General features: G+C 54.4%; 8 protein-coding genes across 8 annotated transcripts; 5 read left to right on the top strand and 3 right to left on the bottom strand.

Moving 5' to 3' along the window:
* The first annotated feature begins 435 nt into the window (after positions 1-435).
* Positions 436-2605, top strand: BO97DRAFT_35952 (putative LysM domain protein). Its single transcript, XM_025692324.1, has 2 exons — positions 436-873; positions 935-2605. The coding sequence occupies exons 1-2, from the start codon at positions 573-575 to the stop codon at positions 2539-2541; spliced, it is 1908 nt and encodes a 635-aa protein (XP_025552844.1). The 5' UTR covers positions 436-572; the 3' UTR covers positions 2542-2605.
* Positions 2606-3355: 750 nt separating this feature from the next.
* On the bottom strand, positions 3356-4659 carry BO97DRAFT_342135 (mitochondrial fission process 1 family protein; the record flags this gene model as incomplete). Its single annotated transcript, XM_025691655.1, has 3 exons — positions 3356-3739; positions 3790-4330; positions 4526-4659. The coding sequence occupies 3 exons, from the start codon at positions 4657-4659 to the stop codon at positions 3356-3358; spliced, it is 1059 nt and encodes a 352-aa protein (XP_025552843.1).
* Positions 4660-5485: 826 nt separating this feature from the next.
* Positions 5486-6412, top strand: BO97DRAFT_404820 (ATP19 family protein). The gene is made up of 3 exons (XM_025695040.1): positions 5486-5613; positions 5758-5882; positions 6140-6412. The coding sequence occupies exons 1-3, from the start codon at positions 5566-5568 to the stop codon at positions 6183-6185; spliced, it is 219 nt and encodes a 72-aa protein (XP_025552842.1). The 5' UTR covers positions 5486-5565; the 3' UTR covers positions 6186-6412.
* A 267-nt stretch (positions 6413-6679) lies between these two features.
* Positions 6680-7320, top strand: BO97DRAFT_388322 (holo-ACP synthase; the record flags this gene model as incomplete). The annotated part of the gene is made up of 3 exons (XM_025693648.1): positions 6680-6952; positions 7010-7198; positions 7244-7320. The coding sequence occupies exons 1-3, from the start codon at positions 6739-6741 to the stop codon at positions 7318-7320; spliced, it is 480 nt and encodes a 159-aa protein (XP_025552841.1). The 5' UTR covers positions 6680-6738.
* A 537-nt stretch (positions 7321-7857) lies between these two features.
* Positions 7858-9359, top strand: BO97DRAFT_388319 (histidinol-phosphatase). Its single transcript, XM_025693647.1, has 4 exons — positions 7858-8009; positions 8090-8248; positions 8309-8848; positions 8949-9359. Exons 2-4 carry the CDS (start codon positions 8090-8092, stop codon positions 9183-9185), a joined length of 936 nt encoding a protein of 311 aa, XP_025552840.1. The 5' UTR covers positions 7858-8009; the 3' UTR covers positions 9186-9359.
* Positions 9360-10257: 898 nt separating this feature from the next.
* BO97DRAFT_469675 (FKBP-type peptidyl-prolyl cis-trans isomerase) lies at positions 10258-11117 on the top strand. Its single transcript, XM_025699861.1, has 4 exons — positions 10258-10499; positions 10686-10811; positions 10880-10942; positions 11034-11117. The coding sequence occupies exons 1-4, from the start codon at positions 10372-10374 to the stop codon at positions 11059-11061; spliced, it is 345 nt and encodes a 114-aa protein (XP_025552839.1). The 5' UTR covers positions 10258-10371; the 3' UTR covers positions 11062-11117.
* A 95-nt stretch (positions 11118-11212) lies between these two features.
* On the bottom strand, positions 11213-14323 carry BO97DRAFT_442341 (putative triacylglycerol lipase (LipA)). Its single transcript, XM_025698249.1, has 9 exons — positions 13111-14323; positions 12926-13040; positions 12709-12827; positions 12580-12647; positions 12431-12521; positions 12126-12379; positions 11774-12060; positions 11580-11715; positions 11213-11500 (listed from the first exon to the last, which is right to left on the bottom strand). The coding sequence occupies exons 1-9, from the start codon at positions 13824-13826 to the stop codon at positions 11355-11357; spliced, it is 1932 nt and encodes a 643-aa protein (XP_025552838.1). The 5' UTR covers positions 13827-14323; the 3' UTR covers positions 11213-11354.
* A 786-nt stretch (positions 14324-15109) lies between these two features.
* On the bottom strand, positions 15110-19252 carry BO97DRAFT_413272 (putative mucin family signaling protein Msb2; the record flags this gene model as incomplete). The annotated part of the gene is made up of 1 exon (XM_025696279.1): positions 15110-19252. One exon carries the CDS (start codon positions 19250-19252, stop codon positions 15110-15112), a length of 4143 nt encoding a protein of 1380 aa, XP_025552837.1.
* Between the last annotated feature and the right edge of the window lie 432 nt (positions 19253-19684).

Raw genomic sequence — 19684 nt, 5'->3', positions numbered from 1 at the left:
GGGGAAGGACTTCTTGCAGATCAAGCGGTTCCCACTCATTCGCCTTACTCCTCGTCACTCGTCGCCGCTGTCCTTTCTGCTTTCTCTTTCAGCTTCAAAACTCCCCCCCCCGAGTCCTTTTGGCTTCATATCCGATCTGATCAGGGGACAGTCCGCCCCCCTCCCGCCCTGAGCACGATCGATCAGCTTCCCCGACCTGGAGTCGTCATCACAAGGGACTAGACTCCATACTTACTTACTCTTATCCCGCGCTCTCCCCTCCCCCAACCTTCCCTCCCCAAAAGTTAGCTCAACCCTCGGTGGTGGCCTAGAGCCTCTAGATTGTCGAATTGACATAGTCTTCTCAATCGGGTCAAAGCACGAGTGCTTTTGTCCTCACGGACACCGGACACCGCGGGTGTTTCAAGACTAGGACACGGATGCGATAACCATAGACGCCGCATGACGAATGGTCTGAGATAGAGACCTCCGATGGCAATCAGTGCCTGGGCGATCTCATCCAAGCTAAGCTCACTCCGGGGAGTTGACGACCTCTTTAGACTCTCATTATCCTCTTCTTGCCATAACCAGGGATGAGTTCCAACAGTGGCTTGGCCGATGCCTTCCACCCCGCGACCGCAAGCACTAGATCCACCTCGACAGTGCGACCGCGAACTCGCCGCTTGATCTCCATCGTGGACAGCGACAATGACGATAGTGGGAGACAAATGCAATCCTCCGGACTCTCGTCGATGCTTTCTTCGGAGTCGGTTGTTCGCTCTCGCGGTGCCACCCCGTCTCCGAATCCCTCTCGCGGAGTGTCCCCTATTCCGATGAAACATCCTTCTCGAGCTACCGAGTCTTTCAACCGCAATCGAGGAAATAGCTCTCTAGGTGGGTGACCAACGACCTAGGAACGGGATACAAATTCGCTGAGACATCAGAACCTCCTTAGATTTTCTGGATGCATCATGGTCCTCGTTACAAAGCTTGGCCTCGTCGGTACTAGGCAGCGATATTGCGCGACCAGCCCCCAACGGTAATACACGGACACATGCCAGGAAACCCTCACGACCAGATCTATATTCGAGACCCCCTCCCCGTTCGTCAATACCTGCGTCATGGGGACCGTCGGCCCCCTTGACACCAGAAGTCGGAATCGGGACCAAGGAAGAGCGGCAAGCATTGGTACAGGCAAAGAAACGCGAGGCTCTATTATTGGCCGACACGGGACCAGATTGGACGATAAATTCCCGGCACAAGCGGCGGGACTCGAGCGACCAGACGGGTCATTCCAACATCGACCCGGAACAAGATGAGGACGCCCTAGTATACATACACCACGTGCAGGCGACAGACACCATCACCGGAGTCACGATACGTTATGGTTGCCAACCGGCAATATTTAGGAAGGCCAATGGATTCTGGCCCAGCGATAGCATACAAGGCCGGAAAACGGTTCTCCTACCGGTTGACTCTTGCTCTGTCAAGGGCCGGCCTATACGAGATGAAGCCAACGCCGAGCTTTCGAACGGCACACACGAGTCTCTGGAAGACTTGAACGGCAGCTCGATTGCACCTACTGCGGTGCCGTGGCCTCCGAAGGCAGAAATATCACATAGTATATCCGAAGGCGACGGGGATCGGGTTTGGAAGCACGAATCTTGGGTACAGATTGAAGGCTTCGGTGCGCCAGTTGAGATAGGCCGCATCCCCCGAGGCGCATTAGGGTTCTTCCCACGTACACGGCGAAAATCGGTATCATGCACCGATTCGGTGCCCTCTCCATCTTCAGACCAGGGACGAACGGCAACTACGTCGTCTGTATCTTCATCACCGGCTGAACCCCAGTCCTTCAATCCTGCTATCTTTCAATGGAGCCGCCAACCCACCGACCCTTCTTCATCGAAAGCCCCCAAAAGGCCTGGAGCCCGGCATCAGCGCCAACGCAGCGGTATCCAGTTCTCCGCTCCTGGCGTCGGCACACTCGACCGCGACATCACAGCTCCTGGCCCCGCAATGGACGGGCTGAGCAAATTCTTCGCCCATCACCTGCCCAATCTCGCCCCCGCAACCCGGCCCCCGGACTTCGACACCACCTCCGATACCCCCACCGCCTCTGCTGTCTCCAACACCCCCACGGGCCTCGAGAACATCGGCGGGGCCGTCGAATCCTGGGTCCGCAAGATGACTAGTCGCGCCAAAGCCAGCCTCAACGATCTGCAGCAGGCAACCAATGCCCCCAACAACCCCGACTCCACGATCCAGATCCAACCCAACGGCCGTCATCGCGCCATGGGCGATCTGATCGAATTGCACGGCGGACTAGAGCCAGCAACAACAACCAACCACCCGCCGGGGCCCGCCGATGCATCCACCACCAACACACGGCGCGCAAAACTCGAACGAAGCGCCGGATCCGCATCGAGCTCCCTCCTCCCCAACGGGACCTCCTCATCTTCATCTCCCTCGACCCTGCGGGGCCGATTTGCGACTCCCTCGCCCGGACGATCGAGCAGGACTCAATCTGGCGCTGAGCGCGATCGATACAAGGATGATTAATCAAGCGTTGTCGACGTAATCATTACAACCGCTCTGCCTATATTTATTATGGCACAGGCGGTTCTCATAGCAGTATTTCCCCACCTGCGATCCAACCTGCAACACGCCTTGTACCTTCCTCTCTTCCCCTAGCCTTGCACTTCACAATCCATCTGCTGCCCAGCACCAAACCAGCTTTCCAGCGGTCTACGTACTATATCTGCCAGTCGGATAAATTGTGTTTCAGCACCGTGCGGTGCGGTGCGGTGCGGTGCGGTGGCGTCTACTATTATATCTTCTACTTTCCCCTTTCCTACTGGGTTTCTATGTGGCATAGAGCGATCGATGCATTCGGCTTGGCTTCTCTTACTGTTGTTGTTGTTGTTGTTCTTTGCTCGGCTCATCATACCCTACTTACTTACTTGTTTACACCCCATTTGTCGCTGGGCATTAAGGTTTGAAATAGGTTAATATAGCAGCAGGCTTGGCATTTCGTAAACTATTCATGTACGAGTAGAACGTTCTTAGTATGTGTGGAGTTGCGTATGGCGTATATCTGTTTGTAGATTGATAATGCTCACTTCTTTCCGGCACAATTTATGAGAGTGAAAGAAAGTTGTCAGCCGGCTATGCTCCGGCCATACGGGAAAAGGCCAACCAAATGGACAAGACAAGAAAAGATCTCATTCATAAATGAGCAGAGTCTCGGTAAGTTATATACATGTAGAAACGAAAATGTCCTGGTGGACCTCCAGACCAAACGCTGGAGGTTATCCAGGATATGCAGGAGGAAAGAAATCTGGTATTAAGGGGATATCACACCAGCGCATCGAAATCACACCTTCTTTTCATTGTTGATTCCCTTCAGAAAAGAGAGGGGACCCGAGTGGCCGTGCGCCTCGCGCTCGCGCTGACGCTGCTCCCTCGCTCGCCGACGCTCTTCCTTGTATTCGTCCCAGGAGAGGTTGGCGGCGGAGTCGGAGACGCTCGCGTCGGAGCCGAGGGCTTCGTTGTTGTGCTTCTCCGTCTGCACACGGAGGTAGTGGCTGAGGGAGGTGGCTTCGTCTTGGGGCATGCGTGCGGCTTTGGGGGGAGGGAGCGGGTGGACGGCTTCGTCGCCGCCGTAGACCCAGAGGCCGCGGCTGAATGCCCACTCGACCGCTTCCTCGACGGGTTCGTCGAAGAGATAAGGGAGGAAGGGGACGATGGCGAGACCGAGCTGTGATAATTAGTGATCTGTTGCTAGTCGGGTACAAGGGTGGAACCTACCCCAATGGGAGACCAGGTGCGCATAAAAGCGCTCTTGGAGTTCTTGAATGCCCGACCCGAGTATTTCACGACGGAGTGGATGGTGAAAGCCGGCAGACCCATACTGGCGATGCTTTGGAATACGGCGCGTTTGGCCATCACCATGCGATAGTCTTCGATGAGGGGAACATGCGTGGTGGGCCACGGCGTGAGCGTATCGGGTGATGGCTTGGTGATAGTTCCGGTGAGATTGCCTGTGATCATGCCCTTCGCGACCTGTTCGGGGGACAGTTCGCTGGCATCTTTGTAGGCTTCACAGGGCGGGGCAAGCAGGCTACGATTGCGCAGGTAGGCTTTGTAGCCTTCGTGAGCCACGTCGCCGATCAAATACGTCCACGAGATGCCATACGCGGATCGCACCAGCCATGGATGCGCGACGGGGCGGAATGATTCGCCAATGTCGGAGGTGTAGGCGACATAGCGGTGGGCGGAGAGTAGAAGAGTGCGAAGACGAGTGGCGTAACCGGCATATCGGTAGGGAGTTTCAGTGGAGTCAACGGAGCTGTTGATGGGGTTAGCACTTTGCGTGCGTTGATTTGAGGTTGCCTGTGCCGCCGTTGGGATGATCGCAGCGCCCAACGGACAGCTAACGGACAGCTGCAGTCCGACGCTTGCGGGGAAGAATGCGGGGAGACGCGGAGGTGCTCAGGCGAGGAACGGTGAGTTGCAACGGCCCCAGGGACGGGAAATGACATACTAGGAGGAATAGATGTCATCGTAGAAACCGTCATCGTGATCGACGAGCTTTTGAAGCTGATCCGGCAGCTTCTCGCGCGGGATAGGCTGTTGTACCACCTCGGGCGCTTTATCCTCCTTTTTCCCCCAGATCATGATGTGGTCGCGTGAGAGAGTTGAGACGCTGGGCGAGAGGTAAGTGGGGTGTCCTGAGGGGTGTATTCAGAAATGGCGATGTGAAGGTAACAAGTTGACTTACAGAAATTATAAAGATATAGAGACAGAGAGTTGCAAGGGGTAGATGCCAAATGAAGGGAGGCTGAGCGAAATTGAAGTACAAAAAAAGAAAGAGAGAGAGAGAGGCTAGGAGTGATGGAGGAATGCAAGAAGAAGAAGAAAGAGAAGAAAAAGAAAGGACAGCAGCCCCCAGATCATTCCATGCAATAGCCGGGGTAAATCTTGCCCGTCACAGCCAGATGGAGGCTCGTCTCTCCTGCTTCTTACCCCGAGGTCTGTCGGAAAACAGGAAGCTCTGCTGGCAAGGAACACCGCCACAATAGTAGTGGTGATCTCATGTCTGGCAGCTGCAAGTTGAGTTGGTCAACAACAGCTTAGTATTTGAGTTGACCTGGCTGGATCAGAATGCTGATGCTCTTTACCCGTCAGATCATCTGAATCCACCCAAGCATCGCCCCCAATATCGTATCATCTTGTCTATAGTATCTGGTTCTATTTACTACCAACTACATGCAAACGACATCATCGGCCCATCAGCTGATATCCCGTGATTGCTTCCCGAACGTCATCCGCCTTCGGACGTTTTCGGGAAGACAGCAGAGTCACGTGATCGCACAAGCTATCCTGCTGACTCAATTATGACTCAGCTTGAAGCTGTCTGCTGCTGACTAGCTTCTGAGTCAGCTCAGCTATACCCGATCGGGCGAAAACCACCAGCCGCAACTTCCTCCGCTGCTGTCCGTTCGACTTATTCGCGCAGGAACCTATCAACGCACCGCCTCTCCGCCAACTCCATCCAATTCCCTCCCTCTCCAATCCGTCACCATGGTCGTCTACTACCAGATCGCCGGCAAGAAGGTCGGCTCCCACGTGGTACGTACTCCGTTGTGGCGATTGCCCGCGCCCACCCTTCGCCCGGGCCTCCCTGTCGTCCGAGACCAATCTCTGCCGAGGTGCTGTCGAGGGTGTTATGTCTGGGTTCTGAGTGTCAATTACTGACGGAGACTGCTTTCTCAGCTCGCCATGGGTGTCCTTGGTGCCCTTTTCGGTGGTGTCAAGCTCGCTACCAGCGGTGGCAGCCAGCCCAAGCCCGCTACTCCTCCTATTCAGGCTTCCTCCAAGGATGAGGAGGAATTCATCACGTACGTTTCTGCCTCTGCCCCGGAGACACCTATCCGCCGCCCTTCGCTTGCGTTTCTTGGGAACTCTGAGATCCAGCGGGAACTTGTCAGCTTGACGCCGAGAATAAGCGGCGGTTAAGCAAGTCTCGTCAAGACATGAACAGCATGGACCGTCCTGGCAACCAGGCCCAAAGGCCTTTGCAGAAAAGACTTGGAATCTGGAAGCTGGCATATCACGAATCACACCACGCGAATTGGAACTAACATTGTGGACACAGGGACTTCCTGAAGCAGGTGAACGGCGAAGACAAGAAGGACCATTAAAGCAGATATATGGCATGCTAGAGTCGAGGAAACTTGGGGCTAATTGTGCTCGAGGTGCGATCTCCCAATCGAGTCGACTATACACCGGTCTCGGACTTTGGATGCAACGTGGAAGAGTCGGGCAATGTCTTCGCGCTTGGAACGTCCGTGGCTGTCGGACCTCTCGGGGGTCAGGTGTGAATCTGTACATATAGAGTATACACCATGCTTGCTCAACTGGAAGCCCGCGGATCAGTATGTGATTAGTAGAGCGGTCTCGTAGATGCAGTAATACCAACTGTGACCAACAATTGGCGTGCACACGACTACCTCGGACAGTCCAAGGTATAATAAGCTCCAGACTGTCCGAATCCACGAAAATAACCCAATCAACTCAATTGAGACAAATGAACAGCCATACACAATCAACAACCCACCGACCCCTACCTAAACACCACAAGATAGATATAAGTCACCTGACCGCACCCATCCCAAACTTCAAACCCAACCCACCATCACCACCACCACCACTATCAACATCAACAACAACAACAACACAACACCACCCACGAAAATGAAACCCCCGCTCCCCTTCCCCTTCGCCCTCAACATCGGCACCGACATCGTCCACCTCCCGCGCATCGCCCGCCTCCTCACCCGCAACAACGGCTCCTACTTCCCGCGCTTCACCCGGCGCATCCTTCACGCGCGCGAACAAGCAGACTTCCACGCCCGCTTCGCCGCAGCCCTGCAGCCCACCCAATCCCTACCACATAACAGTTCCTCCCGTCCCTCCATTTCCTCCTCCCCACAAAATGCCCCCCACTCCCACCCCTCCCCACCAGACACAATACAGATAACCCCCGAGATGACCCGCTGGCTCGCGGGCCGCTTCGCCGCCAAGGAGGCCGCACGGAAGGCCGCGCCGCGGGGTGCCGCGCAGCTGGGGTGGAAGGATGTGATCGTGCGGGTGAGCGAGGTGGATGAGGGGAGGCCGGAGGTGGTGTATTTGGATTCGTTATTGGGTGGTGAGGGTCAGGGTGTTGCTGGGGAGGTGGAGGCAGAGGGGCAAAGGGGAGGCGGGGGCAGGGTGGGCAAGTTGTCGATTTCGCATGATGGGGAGTATGTTGTTGCTATGGTTTTGGCGGCGGGGTGATTGGGGCTTTGTGCATTGGGATGGGGATTATTATCATTTTGAGGACGGTTGATCAGGTGTATGTGGTGTATGGGGGTTCCGTACGAGAGGATGGTGGGATTGGTATCGGCTTAGCTATTGGGGCTGTACTGCATGCTGCGCTGTGTGGAATGGATGGAGTAATGGATTAAGAGGAAAGGGAGTAATCGACCTGGAATATGGATTAATCGACTTGGAGGACTACAAGCTGAGGAGGTTGGATATCGCCGTCTATAGTAGGCGAGATGCTTACTCTCAATGCATCAAACGAAGACATAAGTAGAAACGCTGTGCTGTGGATCAGCAAAATGCATGCAGAAATGCATGTTAGGTTAATCATCCATGTATGTATGTACATATGATACAATATACCCTGTAAGATCATATGAAATGGCCATCATGATGCCTAGGCAAGTCCGTGAGAGCTAGAGCAGCGTGCTCCGGGGCCGGCTGATGATTTGCCCCATAAAACAACCTCTGCCGCCGTCATCAACTCCGGGAAAGCTATACTTTGTGTGGTGTGCATACAATCTACAATCTACAAATCGCCTCCCATACTCTTATAACAGCTAGACGTCCTCCGAACTTGAGCAACTCGCTAGTGTCAACTTCTACCGGGGCATAAATCTTACCCCTCCACACCGCGGGGTAAATAACGCAGTACAGTCGTCGTGAGCATCATCACCACCCCATTCAATCATCGATCATGAGTGATCCCCAAACCATAAACCACTACTAAAGAACCGTATAGATGCCCTTCTCCCACCACAGCCACTCGGGCCAATTCTGCCCCGGCCACGCCAAAGACTCGCTGGACGAAATCATCCAGCTCGCCATCCAGAAGCGCTTCCACACCTTCTGTCTAACGGAGCACATGCCACGACATAAGGAAGACTTCTACCCTGAAGAGGTATCTCCTCTCTTCTCCATTCCCTCCATCCCATCATAGGCAACTAACAAACCCAAAAAGATCGAAGCCCAAGACACCGAAGCAAGCCACCTGGCCAACGAAGCGGCCTACTTCACCGAAGCCACGCGCCTACGCACCAAATACGGTTCCAACCTCCAGATCCTCATCGGCTTCGAGATCGACTGGATCCGGCAGCCCGGCTCGTTCGCGCTGATCGAACAGAGCCTGGCCGCGCACCCGTTCGACTTCTTCATGGGCTCGGTGCACCACACCCTCACCGTGCCCATCGACTACGACCGCGCCATGTACGAGGAGGCGCGCGCCCGCGCCGGCGGCACCGACGAGCAGCTGTTCGAGGCGTACTTCGACGAGCAGCTGGAGATGCTCCGGCAGGTGCGGCCGCTCGTGGTCGGGCATTTCGATCTGATCCGGTTGAAAAGCGACGCGCCGGACGGGTCGCTGGCGCGGTTCGAGGGCGTCTGGGCCAAGGTGCGGCGCAATCTGCGTGCCGTGGCCGAGTATGGCGGGTTGTTGGAGATTAATTCGGCGGCGTTGCGGAAGGGGATGCGTGAGCCGTATCCTATGGGAGAAGTTTGTCGGGTGAGTAGTTTTCTTGTGGCCTCTTTGTCCCTACAGGAGGAGATTCGAATGGGTGTTGAGGAGGATTATCGATCCTAATAGTAATAATCATTTACTACAGGAATTCCTCGCCCTCGGCGGCCGCTTCTGTCTCTCGGACGATAGCCACGGACTGGACCAGGTAGGGCTGAACTATCACCGCGTGCTCCCGTGGCTCGAGCAGGTGGGTATCACGACACTGCATTATCTGGCGTTGAGTGAGGAAGGAGACATGGTCGATCCTCGATTCCCTCGTACCCGCATCTTGAGCATGTCGGTGGCCGAGATGAAGAGGTTGCCGTTTTGGGAGACCAGCTGAAGGAGCCTGTCTGCAGCCTGCAGCCCGTGAGGTGCGGTGCCCTGCTGTGCCCTGTCCTGCCCTGCCGCGGCCGCTGCAGCCCAGATTAGGATGTTTGGGTTTACTTTTTGACAGGTCGAACCTGCATTGATTGGATGCTAATGCATGGGACATGCGGGGGGCTTGAAATGGGAGGGGAGGAGAGGGGATGGGAGGGGAAGGATTTGCTTTTTCTGGTGGACTTGTTTCTGCAGGTGATTGATTGATTAATTCTACAAAGTACATGAGAGCCACACAGTCACTTATCAACGGCCCGCGTACCTGAAAAGGGTAGATACAGTAGTTGGTTTACCATCACCATCACCACCACCACCACCCCCAGAAAGAGAGAAATAACTCTTTCCCGAGCAAACACGGTGGTCATCAACTTCAAACAAATGACATCAAAGGGTATAAGATGGCAAATGCGGCACTGGCGGCAGAACCAAAAGTCGCCAACGATCTGCACATTTTCCCATCCAACCATCCGTTCAAATCCCAGTTGAGGGAAGGAAGCGGTGAGAACCCACCATCATCCATCATCCCATATCGTCATTTCTACCGTATAGGCTGAGGTATCAAAGTATAAAAACTTGGCAAACCCCATTAACGACAATTGATTGCTTGATGATTGCGCCAGAGAAAGACAGATAACCAGAAAAGACAGAAAAGACCTCCGTCCCGCGCCAAGCGAACCCACAACAACAACACGCGTTGCGTTCTATTCTAGACAACATACACATTTCCCAACGACGATTCATCCAAAAGCCACGGCACCCACGATCTACCAAGTAGATAAAATTAAAACAAACCTTTCGATCCATAGAACGAACCCTTTCCCCCCTCCCCTTCACCTCAAAAGACCCCGGCCAACACGAATTAAAACCTAAAGAATCAGATCCATAGTTTAGAAAGAAGAAAATTGAAGTTCTGGATTGCGTTCGAAAAGGACCGCCTAAGAATAATAAAAATAAAAAAGAAAAGGAAAAGGAAGTTATAAAAAGAAAAGGCCCAGTGCCTCTCTGATTCTTTTCTTCTCTCTCTCTCTCTCTCAACCCCCCCAGCGCCCCCACTTTACTTAAAGAGCTTTAATTCTCCCGATCAAACCTCCAAATCTTCCATCTTTCCTTCCACCATCCAACTCAAATCAACTTAATCAACCATCAAAATGGGCGTCACCAAGACCATCCTCACCCCCGGCAACACCGACAAGAAGCCCGTCAAGGGCGACACCGTCGTCATCCACTACACCGGATGCCTGTACAAGGAGGGTGCCGAGCACAACATGGGTTCCCAGTGCGTTTTTTTTTTTTCCTTATGATTCTTTTTTTTTCTTGCCTCATCCCATTTCGACACGAACATTTAGCCTTTTTTCCCCCCTGTTTATCTTCAGATACCCATCATCACCACCACCACCACCATGACCTAAATCAAGTCATCACGCATGCAAACGAAGTACTAACATGAACAAAAAAAAAATAGATTCGACAGCTCCCTCACCCGTGGTCCCTTCAAGACCGCCATCGGCATCGGCCGGGTCATCCGCGGCTGGGACGAGGGCGTGCCGACCATGAACGTCGGTGAGGAGGCCATCCTGACGATCACCCCGTAAGTTTTGGTCCTACGCTGTTTCCTGTGGTGTTTGAGATCCCACAGAAAACTAATTCTGCCAAAAGTGACTACGGATACGGATCCCAGGGTTTCCCCGGTTTGATCCCTGCTAACTCGACTTTGGTTTTGTGAGTCCCTCATGCCCCTTGGAAGCTAGATGGAGATGGGCTTGTTTGTTTTGTGATAGACGATGGAACTAACAATCCTGAAAATCTATAGCAAGGTCAAGCTGCTCGGTATTGAGTAAATTGACTAGTTTTTGTATCTTCTTGTATCTATCTAATAAAAATTCCTTTTTTTTTTCTCTCTTGGAGGATGGGGATATAATTCGAATTATTCTGGATTTTAAGTACCTTCACTTTCACATTCACTATCTCGAATGGAGATTCTTCATTTGAGTGATTGACAACCATAGACTCTATCCAAGAAACTACCGATTGTATAGACATCGCGAACTACGTAATCTTTCGCCCTGCAAGGTGCAGAACTCCAGATCCACCCCAGAAGATGGACCCATCTCCGAAATCCGGGGAACCGGAACTACCGCGCGATCGAATTGATATACTCGATCCCCTCCGCCCGGTACGTATCCTCCTCCACATAGCTTTCCGTCCGAGGTAACCGGAAGACGAAGTTCGAGGGGTTCTGGCCCGGGGTATAGCGCGGCCATTGGGGGATGTTTTTCACTGTTTTGCATCAGCATTACCATTCCCTAGTGTACAGTACGTAATCCGGAACGAGAGGATAGGCACGGGGAAGACATACCACCATGGCCGTTCGGATCCAGATCCGTCACAAACGCCGTCCACATCCTCGCGGCCAGATTACCAAGCGCCAGACGCGCGGGATTCGCGCCGAGGGGCGTGATGGTTTGGTCGGGGTTGGCGAAGACGAAGGGGATCTGGTTGCGTTAGTTCTCCGCAAAAGATATTGTCAAGCCACGGCGCAACAAGGATTACCTCTGCGAAATGCTGCACTCCGATCACGTTCGTCTGGTTCAACGCAGCCACGTCCCACCGGTAAGCATACACCTCCCGCTCATATTGCGCCATCTGCGTACTCAGCAGGCGCCGCGGCGCGACCATGCACAGGTCTCCCGCCATCGAGGCGTACCGTTTATATTGGTACCCTCGCGACGGCCAGGTGACGTTGCCCCAGCCGTAGGGGCAGCCAATGGCTGAGATGTTAGGGTATAGACCTAGGAGATGCGTGGCTTGGTCGCGGTCGAGGACCCATCGTTTGGAGGCTTGCGCGGGTTAGCCTTCCACGAGGTCCTATTGAGTTTGTCTACGGGAAATGACGGCTGCCTACCGATCAACTGCTCAATACACTGCTCGTCGGTGTTGGTGCCTGTCGTGCCAAAGCTCGTGCCCTCGTCGGTGTTGGTCCCGTGCAGAATGGGCACCTTGGCGAACCGGCCTTCCGTGATGCTGATCTGCGGCTTCTCCTTGATGAAGGTTCCGTCGATGGTGCCAAACCACTCGAGCCCGTTGTAGGCGAGAGGGTAAAAGGTTTCGAAGGGGACCTCGCAGAGACATTCGAGTGTGTCGGATGCGGTGGTGCAGCTGCTTCGTCAGTAATCACCGCTAGGTGGGGGTCAGATGTACAGTACATACTTGGTCTTGTTCACGATTTGGTCATACATCGGCTGGTACCACTCGGTGCCGTTCCAGGGAGGACCGACTGCGTTGCCAGACTCCATGATCGCTGGCACGACTATTAACCCTCGAGATCCAATTCGACTGAGAGCTTAAGGGATACTCACCAGCCCTAAATAGCCCCTCATTGTTCCCGTCATTCGTCACAAGATGAGCACCAACACTATACGCACCTCTATCATCACCCTCGCCCATCAGCACCATTCCCAACGCAAGACAAGCAGAAAAGAACTCACGCAGACTCGCCCCAAATCGTAATCTTCTCCGGATCGCCTCCAAACGCCCTGATATTCTCTTTCACCCACCGCATAGCGACCCGTTGATCCCGCAGTCCGAGGTTTGTATTCCCAGATTCCTAGACCAATATCATCATCATCGCCATTATCAGCCAGTGTCCCTTCCACACAATCTATCACACTCTGAGATTCGGGGGAAGAAAAAGGCAAAACAAACCATGACCTCTTTCGAATCCAAGAACCCAAACGCCGCCACCCGGTAGTTAATCGACACCCCGACGACAGGCTTACCATTCAACGCGCCCTGATGCAGGATATAGCTCATGTTATACCTTTGCGAATGTACTATCAGCTCACGTGGCCTATGCATCAGGGAAAAAAAAACTAATGAGAGAAACCAACCTAGGATCGGAAGTAGCTCCCTGCATCCACCCACCCCCGAAAATCCAAATCATAACCGGCAACAACTCTTCATCCTCCTCATTATCCTGAATCCCAGCCCCAGTGACCTTGGTTTGGGTCTGGGTCTTGGACTTGGTGACAGTAGCAGGCCTCACAACATTCAAACTCAAACAATTCTCGCTCAGCCGCGTCAACCCGGCATTCACAAGCGTGGTCTCGTCACTGCCGTAGCCGGGACAGTCGTAGCCGTACTGCGTGGCGTTGTAGTAGACTACATTCTTCCCGGATGCTTGCTGCGGCGTAGTTGAGGTTGACGTTGACGAGGCCGAGGTTCCCGCATTGCTAGCATTATCACTATCGCTCGCCTCATACCGGGTCTTGAGGGTCGACGACGTGAAGCGGCGCGGTTCGTCGGCGTATTTTATGCCTAGGAATAGGTCTTGGGCAAACTCGGGGAGGGCGCGGCCGATGAAGACGGTGGATTCTTGGGAGTCCTGCGAGGAGGAGATGAGGGTCACAGTTGGGGGTGAGGGGGATGATGACGGTGACGGTGACGTCGACGACGAAGGGGGGTTGGCCCGAAGCTGTAGGCCTGCGTTGTTGTTGTTGTTGTTGTTGTTGTTGTTTGGGAGGGCAGATGCCGATGATGATAGACCGAGAAGAAGGAGAGTGGTGAGCGCTGTTAGGCGTCGCGGGGTTGGTCGGGTTGTAGCCATGACGGCAATAATAGCAATCAGTGAGTGAGAGCGAGCGACTCTCACTCTAATCTTTCTTTTGTCGTCTTGTCTCCGGGGAAAGAAAAGCAAAATGGAGCTGCTTTATACACTCTTCCCCGATCATGACAGACGACGTACCTCTCGTGATAGTGGGCTCCATAGTTGCAAGGCAACTCCACCTCACTCAACTATACTTCCCTGCAGGCCAGCTGCAATCAGACCTCAAGCGTACCAATGCAGTAGTCTCCTCCGAAATGCTGGATCTCTTTCTCCATCTTACCACGAATCAAACATCAGATTACTCTCCCCACAATCGGGTCCATCTGCAGAGCTCCGGAGATGAAAAGTCCATGTCCGACCAGGGCCCTCATAGGTGGAAACTCACCGAGGCATAAAAAGTCCGCTGCAACTCCGGCTTGGGTGCGGAGCAGTTTTTCCACGCCTGATGCTGGGATTCGATTGACGGTCAGGGTATAATGGGAGGTGATATCATCCTGGCATGGAGCCATGACTGCAGCAAAGAGGAAAAGAGGGGAAATCGACTTGGCATTCATGCTTGGCTTCTCCCATCCCTGTTCTCGGGTGGGCCAGACTACACTACGACTGTACACTACTGTACCCTACTGTACACTACACTTAGTTAGTTATACTACTACTACTACTACTAATGCATTTGCATCGATGGGGAATTGGTAAATATAAACATCATATTGATAATCCAGCCGCCCAGGATTCGGTCGGCTGCCATTGGGTCTCTAGTAGTTACTTACGGGAAATATACATCTGTACATATAGACAAATCAATCAAAGGGGAAAATAACAATGAGACACAAGAAGTGGCTGGGGTAGTAGAAAAGTATAGATGGCGTCATTCGTCACGATATACCTGCCACACCCCCCGGCCATAGAGAGAACAAAGACCCTCCCCAGCCAAGGAGCCAAGGGGAGACAAAGAAGAGAAAAGGCGGGCGAGTATGGCGGTGATGGAGACAGGTTCACGTGTATCACCACAAGGAGGGTAAGAAAGGTATATGATAAATCAAAATCAAAAACATATGGGGAATAAGAAGAAAAGATTAGATGAGAGAGTTGATAAATGATAAGCGTTGATACAACGCGACATGAAAGTTGGGAGCAATAGGGAAGAAACCCGAGCGCTCCCCGTTTCCGGTCTCCTTTTTCTTCTCCTGGATTCTTTCTCTTGGTCTTGTTTCCCCAGTCTATTATGGGCCACAGCAAACAACCTAGACTTCTTTTGGATGAGGTCACTTGGCAACTCAGGTCTAATTCCATCCAAGTGAATTCTCAGCCATCACAGGCGCACTGATCATCTGTGACCGACCAGTGCCACGGCTGTTCTGGCTACCACGGGAAATGCGACCACCGGCAGCAAGGACAGATCCACGGCCCTCGCTCGTCTGGTCCACGGCCGAGGGGCTGCGCTGGTGCAACTGGCGCTTCTTGCGGTACCGACGAGCGACCCAGAACATACCAGCACCATAGGCGGCCGCACCGGCAACAGCGCCAACTCCAATGCCAACGGCGCTGGCCTTGGTGGTGCCTGTACCACTAGTCCCGGCATCCGACTGATCATAACCACCGTCGCCGCTACTCTTGTTGCTGCCGGATCCGCTGCTACTGGATGAACCGCCACCCGACGAAGAGCCAGAGCTGACAATCAGGGGAATGGAGGGGTCGATCATCGACATCAACGTCTTGACGGTCTGGCTGGGCTGCTCGTAAAGTTTCGAAATTGGGTTGTGAAGCATCTGCGCCAGAGTGTCCACATCACCCGAAGGGACGTAGGCCAAAGCAACGGTGGCGATGTACCCGGTGCTTGCCGAGTTATCGTAGGGCTGAATGTCGTACATGACAACATCGCTGCCGTTGGCCGACAGGGCATACTGGAGACCCTGCGGAACATACGTGAAGATCTGCGACGAGGACAGGGGGGTCGTGGCCACGAAGCTGTATCGAAGCTTGCCGTTAAAACCGATCTGGATCAAGGTCGAGTTCTTGGGTTCTTCGGGGATGCCTCCAGCCGGAGAGATTGAGCCAGGAAGCTGCGCAGCAGCTGTTGTTGTGGTGGCAGCTTTAGTGGCCGTGCCAGTAGGCTCAGTCGTAGAAGTCGTGCTCTCCACAATGAGAATGCTAGATGGCATCCAATCATCAACGTTCGACGTGCTGGACGTGGGAGCTGGCGCAGAAGTGGTTTCGGCCACAGCCTTGGTGGCCGTCGGCTGCTCAGTAGTCAACGGAGTAGTCGCACTGGTGCTGGTGCTAGTGCTAGAGTACACGGAGGGAGCAACCGTGGGCACAACCGTGGGCACAACCGTGGGGACAACAGTTGGGGCTGCGGAGACAGATCCCGAAGCTTCCGTGGGCTTGGTAGCAATCAGTGCAGTTGAAGTGGCGGACGCAGCGGTAGAGCCAGCCTCAGAAGCAGTTCCAGATGGAGATCCAGATTCGAAGGCAGAGGTAGCCGTCGAAGCTGCACCCGAGGTACTATCAGAGAAGGTAGGCACAATAGCACCACTTGTGGGGGCAACACTGCCGATGACGGGGGTCGAGGCGCCAGGTGCGAAGCTCTGAGTTTCACTGGAGGGAGCGATGAGAGCCGTAGATGTGGTAGCCGTGGGTCCCAGACCGACCGCAACGCTCGAGGCATCAGAAGTAGCGCTTGGGGCCGCGCTACTCAGGCTTACAGCACCGCTGGTCGGAACGATGGAGGCCGCGGATGTCAGATCCAATGCGGTACTGCTCAGACCCACAGGAACGCTCGTAGGAATTGCAGAAGCGACGGATGTCAAGTCCAAACCGGTGCTGCTCAGGCCCACAGCAGCGCTGGTGGGAATAGCTGAAGCCAGCGATGTCAGGTCTGATGCGGTGCTGAGCAAGGCAGGGATAGGGATGCCAGACGATCCCAGCAAAGAAGTAGGTGTAACCAAGGGAACGCTGACGGGGATTGTGGGCAGGCTCAGGCTCAGGCTTAGGAGCGCAGGCTCGACAGAGGCGCTAGCACTTGTGGCGGTAACAGAGCCCGAGCCAGCGATGATAGCCGGTGCAGATGCCGTGACCGAGTCGGAGGCAGTAGCAGACGCGGCAACGGGACCAGATGCAGTAATGGATTCGGACGCAATGACCGAGCCGGAAGGAGCCGTCGAAGCGGACGCAAAGGCAGATTCAGTAGCAGGAATCGAGCCGGAAACAGTGGCCGAGCCAGACACTGCCGTTGTCGACGCAGGAGCCGAACCAGACACCGTGGCGGAGCCAGAAGAAATGGCAGATTCAGATGCAACGGCCGAGGCAGCAACCGTCGTCGAGCCAATGGAATTAGTCGAAGCGGATGCAATAGCGGATTCAGAGACAGGGACTGAACCAGAAACAGTAGCCGAACCGGACACGGTGGAAGCGGATGCAGGAACTGAGCCGGATGTAATCGCAGAATCAGAGGCAGTAACCGAGCCAGAGGCGCTAGAAACCGGTGCAGTGGCCGAGCCAGATGCAGTAGATGACGACGGCAATTGAGTAGAGGTGGTGCCGGACAACAAGTTTGACAGAATACCAACCAGGCCCGATGCACCCGGAGTAGTAGTAGAAGCGGCATCCTGGGATGCGGAAATTACGGCCTTGGAAGAAGCTGCCTCAGTGGTTTGAGCAGCATTGCTGGTGGCCGAACCTTGGGTGGCGGTCGAAGCCTGGCTGGAAGCTGTCTGGGATGCAGAGTTGGACACCACGGCGGAGCTCTGAGTGGCAGAGGGCGAAGCAGTGGCGTGTTCAGTTGCAGAGCTCTTGGTAGAGCTCTGGCTTGAGAGAAGGCCAACTACCCCAGCAGAACTTGAGACGGGAGCCGATGTGACTGAGTTTTGAGCAGCCGAGCTCTGGACAGCCGAGCTCTGAACAACGGAGGGAGAAACAGTTGAGCTTTCAGTAGCAGAGTTTCCAGTAGAAGAACCCTGGCTCGAAACAAGACCAATGATTCCAGTAGAGCTTGCCGCAGGGGTAGACGTGATGGAGCTCTGGGCAGCAGAAGTCTGAACAGACGAGCTCTGAGTAGCAGAGGGAGAAACAGTTGAGCTTTCAGTGGCAGAGCTCTCAGTAGAAGAACCCTGGCTCGAAACAAGGCCAATGACTCCAGCAGAACTTGCCGCAGGGGTAGATGTGATACCAGACGTCTGAGCAGACGGGCTCTGAGTAGCAGATGGAGAAACAGTCGAGCTTCCGGTAGAGGTCTCAGTAGAAGAGCTCTGACTCGAGAAAAGACCGACGATTCCAGCAGAGCTTGGGGCGGGAGTAGACGTAGCAGAACTCTGAGAAGCGGGTGACTGGATAGCCGAGCTCTGGGCGGCGGAGGGAGAAACCGCGGAGGCTCCTGTAGCAGAGCTCTCAGTAGAAGAACTCTGACTCGAAAGAGCCCCGATAATTCCGGCGGAGCTTGCCGGGGGAGTAGATGTGCCGGATTCTGAGGCCACTGCAGTCGAGCTAGCCGTGGCAGCGCCGTTACCAGCACTAGTGGGAACGGTCGTCGAGCCTGCGAGCAAGCTGGAAACAAAGCTCTCAAGCGATCCACTGAGAGATTGTCCAGTAGTGGTAGTTGCAGCGGCGACAACCGAGGACGACGTATCTACTTTGGCTGCAGACTCAGGAGTGGAGGAAGGCTTGTCAGGCGTTGTCGTGTCCACCTTGAGGGCGGACTCGGATGTGGATGGCTTGTCGGACGTCGTGGTTTCCACTTTAAGGGCCGACTCGGATGTAGGTGATTCTACTGGAGTTGTTGTACTGACCTTGACGGCGGCCACAGACGTGGATGACTTGACGGGCGTCGTTGTGTCCACTTTCACATCGGACTCGGATGTGGATGGGTTGTCAGAGGCCGTGTCAGCCTTCACTGCGGGCTCAGAAGTAGAAGATAGAACGAGGGTGGTTGTGTCGGCTTTCACTGCGGGTTGGGACGTTGTTGTGTCACTTGCTGTAGCGGAGCTTGTTGTACTGGCGCTCGCAGTAGTCGTAGCCGATGCTGCTGCAACTGGCGGTGGGGACACCGCCGCCTTCTCCGCTGTCTCTGATGTCGCGCTATAACTCGTCGAAGCTCCAGGAACAAACGGTTGCGTACCGACGATGGTGTGCGTGACGCCGTACGCGTCCACGGAGAGGGTTACCGGAACAACAACTACAACCGGGGCGCCGTCAATGGTCGATACGCTGGGATCCGCGGCATCTGTCGTCAAGCCAGCGGTACTCGTCTCGGATGTTGTAGTAGCAGATGTCACGGCCGGGGACGCATTCACAGAAGAGCTGACTGCACGACCGGCAAGATAGTGACGATCCCGCAATTCTTGCGCCTCGGCTGCGCTCTCGGCTGCGGCTATATCCAGGCCACTTAGCGTCAGAAGCGCCAGTAGCAGGGATTTGGTCGGGGACATCATATTGAGATTGAAAGGAGCGTGGGTGGGTAATAGGCGAAAAAAGAGCGATTTAAGGGTCTCGAAGACCGTGCCGACGGTGAGGGAACGGACAGAGCGAAGACCCGATGAGAAAATCTCCAGAGCCAGTCAACGAATGTAATCAAGCGTAAATCCCGAGTGTCAATCGTCGAAACCGCAGATACATCGATCCGGTGGCTGGCGGCGATAAGCAGTACTTGGACTGTACGGGACTATCCTTGTCAACCTTCCTGCGGTGCACTTTCTCCACTTTCCAGTCGTCAAGACAAAGGCGGCTTCCGGCGAGTCAACGGCGTGAACAATTTCGCTGTTCGGTAACTTGCAGATGGCTGGGACGCAGTCGCACTCCTGCCAAGAGTGTTCAGGTACAGGAACAGATCGATCAGCAAGGACACGGCAAATTCTCGGATGTAC

Source organism: Aspergillus homomorphus (genome assembly GCF_003184865.1).
Source record: "Aspergillus homomorphus CBS 101889 unplaced genomic scaffold BO97scaffold_12, whole genome shotgun sequence".
Classification (NCBI taxonomy): Eukaryota; Fungi; Ascomycota; class Eurotiomycetes; order Eurotiales; family Aspergillaceae; genus Aspergillus; species Aspergillus homomorphus.
Note: the sequence above shows the minus strand (reverse complement) of the source record. Positions and strands in the feature narration are given on the sequence as shown.